Raw genomic sequence first — 16,258 nt, forward strand, 5'->3', positions numbered from 1 at the left:
AAAGTACTTGGATTTGATAGTCAACCAAGTTCAATATAACACTTGTTTGGCAAACATGTTAGACCTAAAGCGCTTGGATTTGACAATTAACTAAAATTAAGGGAATGATTATCCTCCCTTTGCATGTGGGTGTAGCAAATATATCAGACCCAATGCACTTAGACTTGGTAATTAACCTAGTTCAAGGGAATAATCATCCTTTCTTATCGCATCTAAAGTAATGACCAACCTTCATAGGTTTAACATCGGGGAAGAACTCAGCTTCCATGGGTTTAAGTACATTTAACGTTTTGAACCCTAATCTCCCTACACCTTTTATGTATATATAAGTCCTACAAAGAAACATTATATTTCCATCAAATATTAATATAGATGTAAGGGATATTTATCATTCATTAAATATTATCAAGGTAAGATTACACTATATACTCTTCTCTTCACAAAAGAACAAGACTTATGAGTTATAAATACACAATAAGACATTTAGAACAAAGGTTCATGATCTTCATTCTCTATTACATGTATATTTTCAAAATATCTCTCTCTAGAATATTCTTGTATTTCTTTCTAAAAAGATACTTATTTAAGCATTGGAGAGTCCCCACCTTTACTAGAAAAGATCTTTTGCAAATATTAGTCACAAGTCATCTTGGCCTATCAAACACCAAATATAAGTTATCAACTATCTTAATTACAAAGAATAATTGAGATTGCTAAAAACAATTAATTAACAGATTATTCAACCCGGATATTCTATTACTAGACTAGTTAGATTTTTAGAGCTTCATCAACAATATTATTTAATCAGGTTATTCAGTACATGTTCTTGTTAATTACTTGTATAGTTTCTTCATCGATTATAAAACTATAAAGAAATAATTGCTTTATTACCCTTTTTATTGCTCGTGTTAATAAAAATGAAGTCCTAAAGTCAAATATACTCCTTGGATTCTCGTCCCTTTACTTTTCCAAAAAAATAATAATCATTATCTCACGATGATGTAAAATTTTTATCTATTTATTTTTATTGTTTGAAAATATTTTTAAAAAAATTAATTTTTTTTACTTCAAATTAATATTTTTTTTGATGTTTTCAAATTATTTTAATATACTGGAATCAAAAATAAATTTTAAAAAATAATAAAAAAAATTATTTTAATATATTTTTAAATAAAAAACATTTTATTCACTCTAACCACAATTTCAATCTCAAAAAGTTAGTTTCGATGTTATACTTTCGTTTGTTCATCAGGAAAGCAATGACACAGTAGTTTCTTACCTTTTTGTCAATTGATTCAAGGTGCGTAATGAAGTACCTGGAGGGATTAGTGTGGAAAGATCCATGGTAGTTGAAAGACGAATATTGTTGAAATTATAATAAATAAATAAAAGCCAGCTCACTACATTGAAAGTATCAAGTAATTTTGGGATATGCCTTTGAATCTTGGAATCTAGTTGCACTATTGCTGGTCCCGAGTAGGTGCTTGGTTGATCGTTTCAAACTGTGTTTAGTTTTGTTTCAAAGATATATTTGTTTTTTTAAAAAAATATATATTAAAATAATATTTTTTAATTTTTTAAAATGATTTTAATTTGACTATGTAGAAAATAACATGAAAAATATTTTAAAGTAAAAAATATTTTTGAAAAATACTCTAGTTATTTTTACATGCCATAAAAAAATTAAGTTATGCCACCACCTAGTTTTAATAAATCTGTGTTTGAAAGTATAGTTGAGGTTGTTTTTTAAAGTGTTTTTTACTTAGAAAATATATTAAAATGATTTGAAAATATAAAAAAAATATTAATTTAAAATAAAAAAATTAAAATTTAACTTTTTTTAAAAATATATTTTTTAAAATATTAAAATAAATAAAGCTTTAATATAATGGGATAACACGAGAGGATTTTGAAACCAACACGTGAGTGCCATGCCAGTGTAAAGATCACGTAAACAAAATCATAAAACTAAACATGCTTTAACATGAACTAAAATGCTTGAAAACAAGTCAACGAAAGCCAATAATATTATTAAAATTCAAATATAATAAAAATGATATCAAAATTCATAAATAAACTAGATTATTAGTTTTTCTTGCAAGATTTTTAGTTATTGTATTAATTTAATTTTAAATCCTTCAAAGAAAAAATATTCAAAAACTTTATACCATTTCATTTGATAATTTCTTTAATTAAACATATTAACAAAAAGAACTTATGCAGTTCTTATTCATGCCTATATTGTTAATTTCTATCACTTATAATTGAAATTAAAAATCCTATGAATAAAATATTTATAGATAATATAATCGTAATGCTTCTATATGTTATCATATAAAAAAAATTAAAATACTCATGGATAAAACTATTGTAATCTATTTTTATTTATATATAAAAAAAAAAAAAACTGTGTTAGAGGTGCTAATAAAACATTACAACACATATGGGCCTACAACGGCCCGTCATTTTTCACTAAATTCAAGCTCCAGGCAATAGCCCCCTAATCCTAAATCTCCAAAGGCCCAAACTCTAATCCCTCTTTCTTCCACTTTAAATTATAATACACATTAAAACGCATCGGATATTATCCGTAGATGCCAACACTTTCCACGCATACACAAATCATTATGAATGATTTTGTTTATTTTTTAACAATTTATTTTAGCAATCAAAGTTCTATTTTAAACGATTTAATTCTAAATCAAAACTAGTTGCTTATGATTTGTGAGTTTCATGATTTCTGAGATGATGGTAAAATTAGAAGAATTAAAAACCGTAATAAAAAAAATATATCAAATATTTATGACGTGCTAGAAATTATAGAAAAGATATATTTTGGTTCTCTAATTTTTAAAATAACACAAATTATATAATTTACATGCCTTAATTGTTTTCAAGTTTAATTTTAGTATAAAATTTTATTTTTGTTAATTTTTTTAATTTCTATTAAGAGATGAGAGAGAGAAAAGTCACTGGATTCTGGTGATAAAAAGAAAAAAATATCATTAATATCGATTTATATCACCAAAACTATTGATGTGTGTGTCGAATGGTTTCATTTAACGAGTAGAGTTCGTATTAGCTGTTTTTTTTTACATGTAAAATTCATGAGAAAACATATTTGAGCTCGTTTTAATTTTTAGTTTTGAGTTGATTTTGATTTTTAAGATTTTTTTTTATTGAATTTTTAAGGCCTTTAATACATTTATAATTGCACCGAAGGTGTTTTGGTAAAAAAAAAAAATTAATTGAAAAACTAGTTCTTGTATTAAATAAATTTAAACCTTCATTTTTCAATTACCATAATAGTCATAATTTGGGCAAATTAAAAGATATATTATATTATTTTTTTCAAAAAAAATTAGACAAACAACATATTATCCTCCCTAGTTGCAACAAAAAAAAAAAATAAGAATCCAGTGGCGTGGGTTACTAGGGCAGGCTGGAGCATAGGCCTTGATGAAACGAGTCAAGCCTAACAATGTCTTGCCTTTGTTTTTTGTTTATTTTTTAAAAAATAATCTTTTTTTTATATGGTTTTCTTCTTTATTTTTTAAGAGTTTTTATAATTTATCTATGTGTTTTTTAATCTCTTGTATAGATGAACTTTATTTTTTAGAATATTTTATTATTATTATTTTTAGTTAATATTTTTTAATATATACATCCATACATAATTTTTTATTTTATTCTATTAAGTTAATTTAATTTATATTTATATTTTTATTATCGTTTGATTGAATAAAAATATTACTTATAAAAAAATTAGCAAACACAACTGAGTAAGTGCCCCATTTTATGATATTAAATATCTTGATTTATATTTATCTCTTATTTTTTTTATATGGTTTTCTTCTTTATTTTGTAAGAGTTTTTATAATTTATCTATGTGTTTTTTAATCTCTTGTATAGATGAACTTTATTTTTTAGAATATTTTTTTTATTCTTATTTTTAGTTAATATTTTTTAATATATACATCCATACATAATTTTTTATTTTATTCTATTCAGTTAATTTAATTTATATCTTTATTTTTATTATCGTTTGATTGAATAAAAATATTACTTATAAAAAAATTAGCAAACAGAACTGAGTAAGTGTCTCATTTTATGATATTAAATATCTTGATTTATATTTATCTCTTAATTTTTTTATTTTTAATTTTAGTTATTGTTTATGTTTTTTTTTATTAATAAATAATTTTTGAATTATTTAATTACATGTATAAATTTTTTTATTTTCACTTAAGAACCTTGTAAATATATAAACATGTTAAAAAAAAAATTATATATATATATATATATATTTTTTATTTGATAGAAAAATATCTTACCCACGTCAAAATACGAGTTAAGTATGTAGTTATAATTAACCCTAATTGTTAGGGTTTTTAAACCAGACACTCGGAAACCCCCCCCCCCCCCTCCCCGCCAAACTCCTCCCTTCAAATACCGCCTGAAAATCCCCTCTTCATCTTCGGAAAATACCTAACCAGAAACAACACATCGCCTAATAGCTCTAACCACACTTTGAATGCATGATTAAGCCGTACCGTATCGGGTTCCTGATTAGGAACCTGTCCCGATTCTCACTTCAAAGACTCGCTCCCTTCTCCTCATCGTCTGCTGCAAACCTTAGATTTTCGAATTCCTCTACGGACGAAGACGAGTTAGAAGAAATCAATGATAGCGCAGTTTATCGACACACTATCGCAACCCAGCGGCCGTCCACCGTAGAATGGAAACCGAGTTTGGTGAATTTGGTTAGATTTATCGGTACAGTGGATCGGTCCCCGATAATCTACAAAACTAAAGGCGGTGGATTTGGTTGTTACACTCTACTCTATGCAAGAGATCCACATGATTCGAATCGCTGGTTCAGGTCAGCTTTTAAAGGAAAGTTTGTTACTTGTTAAGCATATTTTGTGTCCCTTTAACTAAGAGTTAGGTTTTGTGAACAGGATTCTAGTGGAGACGTGGTGTGAAATGGCGAAAATGTGCATTCAACATGTAAAGCCAAACGATATTATCTATGTTTCGGGTCATTTAGAATCTTACCTCAGTTTTGACAGGACTGGGAATCCAAGTTCCAGTTACAAGGTTCGCAATTTGAATTGTATTAGATTTTCGATGTGTCCACACTCACTGTTAGTTTGCTTTGATACATCATTTAAACCTTTGAATAGTGCATGAAACTGTTAATGATTTATGATTAGTTATGGAGTGGTTAAATTTTTTTCCCTGCGTATAAGAAGATCAACACAGATACAACAGAGTAAAGTTGGAGTAATGTGCACTTAAATTAAATTTTTAAAGGGAACGATGATGGTGGTGTTTTTAAGCGTTCACATGTGTTTTTCTGATTACGTTGTGAAGAATCAATTTGAAATTTTCTGTACTTCTATGTCTACTGATATGGAATTGATTATATCAGGCAGCATTACACATTTTTATGTTTCTGAAGGGATTGAACCATACCAGTAGATTTCTATTCGAAAGTCTAAACACTTTGATGAGTCAGCATAGAGATTAGCAAACACAGTCACACTCCTGTGCACTCACTCTCTCAATCACCCTTACATATGTGAGTACAAAATGATTTTTTATATATATGCATGTATAGATAATTGCGAATGAATTGTGTTACATTGCACAACATAATCAACGGTCAGACTGCCAAAGCCTTGAGGAACCAGAGTCAGAGACCTGCCTAAAATTCAAGGAACCGGAATCAAGTGCTTGTCAAAAATACACGGAGCCATATTCAGGAGGTATGATTTTTTCTTTCATGCATTGCAGCTTATTTTCAAGCAAAGCCTATCTCCCACTCACCCGGCTGCTGCACAATACACAGCTGCGTTGAAGGTTACAAATGGCTTGTAGTTCAATTAACAAGGGAGATGGTTTAGTTAGGTTGTTTCTTAACACATGACTTCCAAGTCTTTGGCATATCTAGGTGTCTGTCACTTGAAAGCTTGGAATTTATTGTTAGCTCATTTATTATTCTGTCTACTAATTTGTTGAGTTGCTAATGCTAGCATATTCAACTAAGCTGCACACATTCACTCATATGAAGTTGCCTGATCTGACTGCCTTAGTGTGTGGGGATTAAGAATCAAAACACATATATGAAGTTACCTGATCTGATTGCATTAGTGTGGGGGGACTAAGGACCGTACTGTTTGGTTGGGCTGGCCATGGTTTCTTATATGATGAATAGCAGTGACTGATTTAACTTTGTTTTACTCATTTTATTTTGTTCTCTCTTCCCATGCTTTATACATTTTTATCTCTTGTAACAAATTCAGATGGAACTGGCATGGAAAAGGACAAAAACCATCTTTGCTTATGGAAAGCATTTTTCAGCAGCCCACATGAGTGGTGGGATAACAGGAAATTTAAGAAAAATTCGAAGTTACCTGATTTTAAGCACAAGTTTAGTGGTGATGCTCTGTGGTTGAGACCAGATGATCCACTGTGGATCAAAACAAAACTTCAATTGCTTGATTGGAAAGCGGGAGAACATTGTGAAGAGGAAAGGCTCAAAAACCACCTTTACTTGTGGCAAGTGTTCTTTGCCAGCCCGCATGAATGGTGGGATAACAGGAAAAATAAGAAAAACTCAGCGTCTCCAGATTTTAAGCACAAGGATACTGGTGAAGCTCTTTGGTTGAGTCCTAATGATCCCCCTTGGGTAAAACGACAAATCCAATTGCTTGATTTAAACATGGCTGTACAACACCAAGAGAGAGGTGCAGGTTCTCGTGTCTCTCATTGGGTGTATGATGACTGAAAGTATACGTGCAGGACCTTGAAAGAGGAAGGCGTGTGGTACTGGAGATTTACCGCAGGAGAGCTTGTGCGTGCATTCTTATGCCTCTTGCGTTCTGGTGTATATTAGGTAAATACTATGTTTTACGTTAACACAATCACCACCGGTATTTTTAGTTGAAATGGCGTTAACCACACCTGATATTAAAATTTCAGAGTGGTCAAATGTGATGAAAAACATGAAACAGGATCGATTATTGTAAATACAGTAAAACTAGGGGGTGATCAATGTACCTTCCCCAGCATTACTTATATACTAAAACGCCAGGGTTTTAATTGTATTTTTGTTATTGTGCAATTTTTTTTTAATTTGGCCCTCAAACATTGTTTTTGGGCGATTAAGTCCTATTTAAGTAGCAATTGTTTTTAAATTCTTATGAAAAGGTAAGATTGAAAGAGGAGGCACTGAAATGAAATATGCAGCAAACATAGATGACATATTATAAGTTGTAAAAATATTCACTTTGGTTTTCCAACTTAAATAATCATGTAAATTATATAATTGTGGTCCCTTAAAATTTTTTAAAATTTATTTTTGTATGGAGATTTATTTTTGTTATTTTTTGGTTTTTGATTTAGAGGAGAGAGAGGAGTTGCTAGATTTTGACCAAAAAAAAAAGCTTGTTGTTGACATTGATTTAGGTCACTGAAATGAAAGATTTGTGTCAAATTATTTAATTTGATGTGGGAAGTTCATATTAGGTGTTTTTGCACCTTAAAATTTGTGAAAAAATAGATTTGATCTCGGGTTGAGTTTTTGTTTCGGGTTGAGTTTGGTTTTATGGGTGGTTTTTTGAGGCCATGAATGAATATGTCAAAAATGAATTGTAAAATAGGTTTTTCAATCAAAAGAGCATAGACCTTAATTTTCTAGTTATCATAATGACTAGAATTTGGGCAAAACTAGCAACACGTCTATCTCAATAGGCGATGTGTCGTTTATTGCTGGTATGGCTGTTAGACTCAACCACTTTAGATTTGGCATGGTTGTTAGATCCAAGACATCTGGGTCTGACATGGTTACCATAAAAATATAACTTTAAAGAATGTAATTGAAAATAGAAAAAGTGACGTGACTGCTTAAAAAATTAAAAACTGAAAAAATAGAAAAAATATCATCTCTTTTGTTTTATTTAAAGAGCCTCTTTTAAATAATATTGATTTTTTTATTATACGTTTCATTTTTTGATTTGTCTATGGTTTTGTTTTAATCTTTTATGTGGATAAACTATATTTTTTAAAATAAAAAAATATTTAGTTTCATAAGATGATTTTAATAAATGTAGTCTTACATATTATTTCTTTTATCCTTTTATTTTATTCAATCAATTTAATAAATGTAGTCTTACATATTATTCCAGTTATTTTTCTTTCAATTGAATTATTCTTGGCTTTTTTTTGTTATTATTAATTTAACTCGAAGGCTCAAATTAGCATATCAACATTTGATTGATATTCAATTTTCCAAGTGTTTATTTTTGTTATCACATCATTAAGTAAGAAATAATTTAAAAAATAAAGTTGTTAAACTCGGTAGAGTTCATGATCTGGGTTATGGGTTTGACATATTATACCACGAAAATGGGTCATTATAATATATCAATGTCTCAATATTAAAAAAAAAATCATCTTGAAATTTCTTTTAAAATCAAATCATATTTTTTTAATAGCCATTCAGATTGTATGTGAATTTGTTGAGTTGATTGACTCGCGTCGAGGAAATTCTCATATGATTTAATTTGAAATCAAGCCAGGTAAGAATTTGAGTTAGAAGTTTTTAAAGTTAACATGCTGGATCGGATTTAATAACAATATCAAATAATTATTTGCGACGTGGACATTTTTTAGGTTAAGAAAAATAAAAATTAATTTAATCTACAGCGCAATGCGGGTCAGGAACCTAGTAATTGTCTATATAATAAAAATAAATGAAGTGTTTGTAATACCATATTACCATTTCAGTATGTGTTTGGCAGCATAGTTTAAATAGGTAGGTTTAAGGAAACAATTTTAATTGTAATTTTAAAAAATTAGGTTTTAAAAAATAAATGTTTAATTAAAACTATTAAGAAATTGATTTTTTGCATGCAAAATAAATAAAATGCAGGTTCTTCATGAATAAAAAGCATATTGTTTCAACTTCTATAAAATCAAAGTTGTTTCTTTTACCATACAGTTTTTTTTCTTTAATTAAGTGAAAAAAAAAGAGCTACTATAATATCAATCAATGTAGTGCAAGCATTTGAAATAACACTTAAAAAATGATTTATTTAATTAAAAAATAGTTTTTTGTTGTAGAATAACATCTTATTTGATTCTAAAACAAAACAAATACTAATACAAAATTAATCTCAAATAAAAAGAAACAATGCACAATAATTAATACTAGACAAACATATTTGAATGATAAACTTTAATAAAAATCCCACGCAAAATAATGAAATTAAAAAAAATCCAAAGATATAAACAAAAAGGCTAAAAAATACAACTTGATTCTTTGATTAAAATTTATTAAACTTGTCAAACCCGTAACCCAAGTTATAAATTTTATTAAGTCAATTTCATTTTTTATTTTATTTTATGATAAAAATACAAAAAAACTAATTCATCATTAACTCAATAATAAATGATAAAATTCAATAAAAACCCCCCACACTAAATGATAAAATTAAAAAAAAAAAAAAACTAAAGACATAACACAGGGTATAACAATCCCAACCCAACTCTTTAATTAATATCGAGTCAATCTACCAAAGCCGCAACTCGTATTACGGATTCTACTTGGTTGATTTATTTTTCATTCTACTATATGATAAAAATACAAAAAGTAATTTATTATCAATCTAATAATAAAAAATAAAATTAAATAAAAATCATACTCTAAATTATAAAATTAAAAAAAAATTAAAAAAAGCAATCCACTTTAACAAACAATCATTATCACAAAAATTACAAAGACTTAATCTCACATGGTTTGCTTTTTTACCGGAATCAATTATCGGGGCTTGATTGATTATTTCACTTGCCAAACAAAATGGTCTACCCAAATAAGTCTCCGCACCGTCCGACCATGATGATTAATACATTGAAGTTAAGCTGGCATTGCTAGTACATGTTACCATGAGGTCTGTAATGTCAATCGCACCGATCAATTTGTCAACAAATTCGAAGCATTGACTGAAACATTGACCGCAATTTGTCTCCAGACGTGAAAACAAGGTGCAGCAAAGACCTTTCCGAACCGGCGGGCAAATGTAACGCACAAAAACTCTCCGATCCAAAGCACTCCATCCTCATCGATCAGGTCTTGGATCCTCCAACCTCGACTGACACACGTAGTTCCTCTGTAGTCTCTGGCCCATGATTGAGAAAGTTTAATGCATTGAGTCGTTTTCTGAGTCAACGAGCCTTTAATGTGCACTGGATTATTTGAAATTTTGAACAATGGCACATGTCTAGCAATTGACAATTTAACCTACCTCCGGCCTCTCGTCTTTTTGAGGGAATATAAATGATGGGATTCATCTCTCCCTAAATATATTTTCCTCTTACGTCACACAATCATATATATATATATATATATATATATATATATGAAAATTGAGGAATTAAATTATATTTTATGCATTTCAATAACAATAACTTCTGCATTGTGATGCATTTGTGCCTGTGGCTTCATAAGGTAACGCATCTTTTAATTTTAGTTACCAAGTTCTTCCAAAATTTTCAGAATATCTCATGTCATTCCTAAGATCTCAAAATATTTCTAACTTGGTGCCATGGCCCAAACAATTTAGTCAAAGCTCTATTACTATAGTATGCATGATTATTAGAGTGATAGCGTATTTGGTAATGATGTATAATGTCTTTTTGCATAAATGTTTTTTCAATTAAAAAGAAATTAAAATGATTTTTATATTAATTTTATATTGAGATATCAAAATCATTAAAAAATATTTAAAAAACATTAATTTGATATTTTTTTCAAGTAAAAATTAATTTGAAAAACACTTTAAAAAATTAATCAAAATATATTATCAAACATAGCATAATAGTAAGTTTATCTATTCATTTTACTTTTCAATTATAAAAAAACAAAACATTTAGAGTTTAAAAAGAAACACGCCACAGTTTGAAAAACATTTTAAGAAACATGTTGAAATGCATTATCAACCAGAATATTATAACAAGAGCTTGTTTATTTTTACATTTCAAAAATATTTTTGAAAAAAAATTAAATTTTTTAAATTTTTTCTCTTTACTTTAATTATTTTTATATTGTTTTGATGTATTAATATCAAAAATAAAATTTTAAAAATAAAAAAGTATTATTTTAATATATTTTTAAATAAATAATATTTTAAAAAATAACAATACAAAATAATATACATTCTATTCATGCATTTTACTTTTCAATTATATATATAAAAAAAGACTTGAGTGGAAAGAGAAAACACACCACAATACCTCATCAACTATCCTATATTTTGATGCAAGAAAACTTTCTCCTATCAAGACACGTGCGGGAAAGTTTCCGCCTAAAAAAGAGGAAAATATTTCTTCTTCTTCTTCTTGTTTTTTTTTAAAAAGAGGAAAATATTTCTTAATCTAGGTTCTCGATGTTCTTGGATTATGAGTTGTTACAACTTACGTCCTAGGTTGTGTGATGATGATTTGTAATGTTAAATGATTTTTTTTTTTTTTTTTTTTTCAAAATAGCCATTTTTTAGAATTTTATTCAGATTTATTAAACCAATCTTAACAAGGCAAATGGATTGGGAGGGTTATTCCAATTTTTTTTTAAATAAATATATTAAAATAATACTGTTTCTTAATAAAAAAAATTAGCAATTCTTTTATCGAGATTGAACTGGGTCACATGTAAATTCGGGGTTTTTTTACCATGTTAATTCCTTTCGTCATTTTTCTTCGATCCTGGGTTTTATAACTATCATTTTTTCAAAACAATTTTTTTTTTTTTTTAATTTTGAAGGAAAAAAAAGGGAAAAAAAGGAAGCTAAAATGCAACTTATAAATCGCACTGCGCTGACCCATTCTAACACTTACATATTTCGACACCAAAAATCGTCCTCTTCATTCGAAAAACAAAACCTTCTCCCACCACTCCGCAACCAGTGCCATGGCGGTCACAGACCTCTTTGCAGGGGAGATAGCCACCGAACTCCTCAAATTGCTATATTCAATATCAAGAAAATCCTGCCCATGCAAATCAAGTGCAGAATCGTTAATGGCAAGCGTTAACGAACTCGTGCCTATAATTCAAGAGATCAAGTACTCCGGTGTTGAACTCCCTCCCAACCGCCAATTCCAACTCGACGGTCTCTCTCGCACTCTCACTGAAGCCCTGGAGATCTCCCGCAAAGTCTTAGCTTCGAACCGCTGGAACGTCTACAAAAACCTTCAGCTAGCAAGAAAGATGGAAAAGATGGAAAAGAAAATATCCACGTTTATCAACGGACCTTTACAGGTACATATATTAGCTGACGTGCATCACATGAGGTTTGAAACTACAGAGAGGTTCGATAAGTTGGACTGGTCAGCCAAGAGGCTAGAGGAGAGGATAGGGAACTTGAAGATCGGGCTGGGAGGAGGTGGTGGTGGTGGTGTTGGTGGCTGGATGGACGAAGCGGTGAAGAGAGTGGAGGAGGAGAGGAAGTGGGACGGTAGTTTTGGGCAAAATTTTTATCTGGGGTTGGGGATTGAAGAAGGGAAGAGGAAGGTGAAAGAAATGGTTTTTGAGAGAGAGATTTTCAATGTTGTTGGAATTTGTGGGATTGGTGGGTCTGGCAAAACTACTTTGGCTAATGAAATTTGTAGAGATGATCAAGTTAGACGTAAGTTTTCAAGATTGTTTCTTTTCTTTACTGTATATGTGTGTGTGTCTTTCTCTCTGCCATCTGCTTAATTCAACTTCAAAGAACGGATACGTTCTTTTTTTGAAATTTATTTGGTTTAGATTCGTTTGCTACTGGCCCAAGGAATTGGTGTTTAGCATATGATCGTTCTTCTATTTTAGACTAGAGAGCTTTTGATTGACTCTCTTGATCTTGATTTCTTTCAGGTCACTTTGAGAACAGGATTTTGTTCTTGACAGTATCACAGTCTCCGAACGTGGAGCAACTGAGGGCGAAAATTTTGGGGTTTATTACAGGGGCTGATGGGATGGGTGGTATGGGCAATGATTTGGTCCAAAAATGGAATTTTCAATTTGAATGGAGAATTGGAGCCCCAGCGTTGATTGTTCTTGATGATGTGTGGTCACTCAAGGTGCTTGAGCAGCTCATTTATAAAGTTGCTGGGTGTAAAACACTTGTGGTTTCGCGTTTCAAATTCCCGACAGTTTTTGATGCTACTTACAATGTCGAATTGTTGAGAGGAGATGAAGCAATCTCCTTGTTTTGCCACTCTGCTTTTGGAAAGACATCTATTCCACCTGCTGCTGATTCAAATTTGGTCAAGCAGGTAACCTTCAACTCACTGTTCTCCATTGGTTACAAAGTTGAGATTGAGTGATGGACTTCGAAATTGAGTAGATGGTTACTTTCTTTGCCAATACTAATGATCATGTGTTTGCTAGATCGTTGATGAGTGTAAAGGCCTGCCCTTGGCTCTCAAAGTGATTGGAGCTTCGCTAAGGGACCAACCTGAAATGTATTGGGCAAGTGCAAAAAAGAGGCTGTCAAGAGGTGAACCTATTTGTGAGTCTCATGAAAGCAAGTTGCATGATAGGATGGCCATTAGTACCCAGTTCTTATCTAAAAAGGTCAGGGAATGTTTCTTGGATTTGGGATCCTTCCCTGAAGATAAGAAGATCCCTCTTGATGTTCTCATCAATGCGTGGGTCGAGATACACGACCTTGATGATGAAGAAGCATTTGCAATTCTTGTTGAGCTATCTGACAAGAATCTTCTCACCCTGGTGAGGGATGCACGGTATGTTAATAAAGCCAAGTAACTACATGGATCTTATTTAAGAAGGCATGATCCTTCTTTCTCAACCCTTTGACTGGTTAATTTGCAGAGCTGGAGACAAGTATAGCAGCTACTATGAGATTTGTGTGGTGCAACATGATGTGTTGCGGGACCTTGCTATTCATTTGAGCTCGTGTGGAGATGTAAATGAGTGCAAGCGATTACTTATGCCAAGAAGAGAAGCGCAGCTTCCAAAAGAATGGGAGAGAAACGCGGATCGACCGTTCAATGCTCAAATTGTTTCAATTCATACTGGTATCTTCATTGCTTTTCTGTTTGCTTTGCATTATAGAAGGCTATTAACCCATGCAATTTAGTGAGATTATAGTCTTGATTTCATTTTTCCAATGCCTGCTTTTTCTTGATTCTGTTAAATAGGTGAAATGAATGAAATGGACTGGTTCCGCGTTGATTTTCCGAAGGCTGAAGTGCTCATCCTGAACTTCTCTGCAAATGAGTTCTTCTTGCCTCCTTTCATTGATGACATGCCAAAGCTCAGGGCATTGGTGATGATAAATTACAGTACAAGCAACGCAACCGTTGGCAACTTCTCCGTTTTTTCTAATTTAGCTAATTTGAAGAGCCTTTGGCTTGAGAAAGTATCCCTTGCTCGATTAGCTGAATTTACTGCCCCTCTAAAAAAATTACGAAAAATATCTCTAATCCTGTGCAAGATAAACAACAGCCTTGATGATTCTGTCATGGACTTGTCCCACATATTCCCTTGTCTCTTAGAGTTCACAATCGATCACTGTGAAGATTTAATCCGGTTGCCCTCCAGCATTTCTAGGATGCAATCACTCAAGAGTCTGAGTATCACCAATTGCCACAACCTAGAGAAACTGCCTCCCAATCTGGGCAACTTAAAATCGCTACAAATTCTAAGGCTGTATGCTTGTCCAACCCTGAAAATGCTTCCCCCAAGCATATCTGACCTAGTTTGCTTGAAGTTCTTAGACATCTCTCAATGTGTCAATTTGAAAGCTCTTCCCGAAGGGATTGGTAAACTATCGAGGTTGGAGAAGATTGACATGAGAGAGTGCTCACTGATGAAGCTGCCATATTCTGCTGCATCATTAGAGTCGTTGCGTGTAGTAATCTGCGATGAAGATGTTTCTTGGTTATGGATGGATTTGAAGAAGGTTAATCTTGATGTCCAAGTTGGCGAAAAATGCTTCAGTCTGGACTGGCTTGATGATTGTTAATTAATTGTAACTCATGATGCCTAATGTATATAGCTCTTTCAAGTAAAACTGAGCACCATAGCTTCTTGTTTTCCTTTTCGTTTCTTTACTCTAAATCTTTCCTCGCCCCGCATCACTTCTCTGTGATATATAAATTTTGTCTCCTCTTTTCCTGTGAAAACATCTGTTCATGATTTGGGTTATGAAAGCTTTGCACAAACACTGACTACTATTTCTTTGTTTGACTACGTGCTGTGGCTGTATTTTAATTAAAACATAGTTTGTAATCGTTTGGTTAAAGAAAAAAATGCATACTATTTACTGGGTTTCCATTTTTTTTTTTATGTTGGAAAATATAGTATTTAAAAAAAAGGATTCCTTAATTTTTTTTTTCACTGGTCATTGAATTGTACTATTCATAGATAATGATGCACTCTTCATATGAATAGTTCAATTCTTTTTACATACCTGCGGGGAATATTTTTTTTTATATTTTTAGTATGTTAATTTTTTTAATATTTTTTTTAAAAAAAAACTAGTTTTAGAGTGAATTTTATACATGATAATATTTTATCTGATTTTATTACACGCTAAAAAAATTATGAAAATTGTAGTTCTTGTTGGATGTATTTCATACATAATGAAATTATAGATGGTTTTTATAGAATGATAAAAAATATTTTATATAAAAAATATGATTTATTTTATGATATAATAGTAATAGTTAAATTCATAATATTTAAATTAAAAATCATTAATATTAATATATATTTTTTAAAATTATTTTATAACCTTAATTTTAAAAAGCATTTTTAAACCAAACACATATTAAACTACTTTTTTCTTTAATTTTAATTTCAATCACAGTTTTTAAATTAAATATCTATTTTTTTAAACTAATATTAATTAAAAATATTTTTTTATAAAACAATTATTTTCAAACTATAACTATAATCGCTGCTGCAATACCAGATGCAATCTTAGTTAGAAAACGTCTGCCATTTCAACCAATGTGCAATCAAGGAGTGCAGGAGCCCGGAAAAGGAAGAAAACGGTGGTGCCGGGCTGCTGGTGAGGACCATAAAACATAATTCCGAGTCCATTTTGTTTCGTTGGCTGGCATCTGGGACCAGCAGGTCTGGTTGGATACTTGGATTTGTCCTGCGATTTAGAAAACGCGGGAAGAGATAGATTGATAGATAGTTGAAAGCCGCGTGGACCCCATGAAAGATTCGTAATCCGTCACACTC

The 16,258-nt window shown here is 30.8% G+C and overlaps 2 protein-coding genes across 2 annotated transcripts; both read left to right on the top strand.

The window, feature by feature from the left end:
* The first annotated feature begins 4,419 nt into the window (after positions 1–4,419).
* LOC118034195 (protein OSB1, mitochondrial) lies at positions 4,420–7,112 on the top strand. Its single transcript, XM_035039422.2, has 4 exons — positions 4,420–4,882; positions 4,962–5,100; positions 5,624–5,771; positions 6,309–7,112. The coding sequence occupies exons 1-4, from the start codon at positions 4,539–4,541 to the stop codon at positions 6,791–6,793; spliced, it is 1,116 nt and encodes a 371-aa protein (XP_034895313.1). The 5' UTR covers positions 4,420–4,538; the 3' UTR covers positions 6,794–7,112.
* Positions 7,113–11,887: 4,775 nt separating this feature from the next.
* LOC118034193 (probable disease resistance protein At4g33300) lies at positions 11,888–15,189 on the top strand. The gene is made up of 5 exons (XM_035039420.2): positions 11,888–12,686; positions 12,914–13,314; positions 13,430–13,785; positions 13,874–14,079; positions 14,203–15,189. The coding sequence occupies exons 1-5, from the start codon at positions 11,972–11,974 to the stop codon at positions 15,027–15,029; spliced, it is 2,505 nt and encodes an 834-aa protein (XP_034895311.1). The 5' UTR covers positions 11,888–11,971; the 3' UTR covers positions 15,030–15,189.
* The last annotated feature ends 1,069 nt before the right edge of the window (positions 15,190–16,258 follow it).

Source organism: Populus alba, chromosome 14 (genome assembly GCF_005239225.2).
Source record: "Populus alba chromosome 14, ASM523922v2, whole genome shotgun sequence".
NCBI lineage: Eukaryota > Viridiplantae > Streptophyta > Magnoliopsida > Malpighiales > Salicaceae > Populus > Populus alba.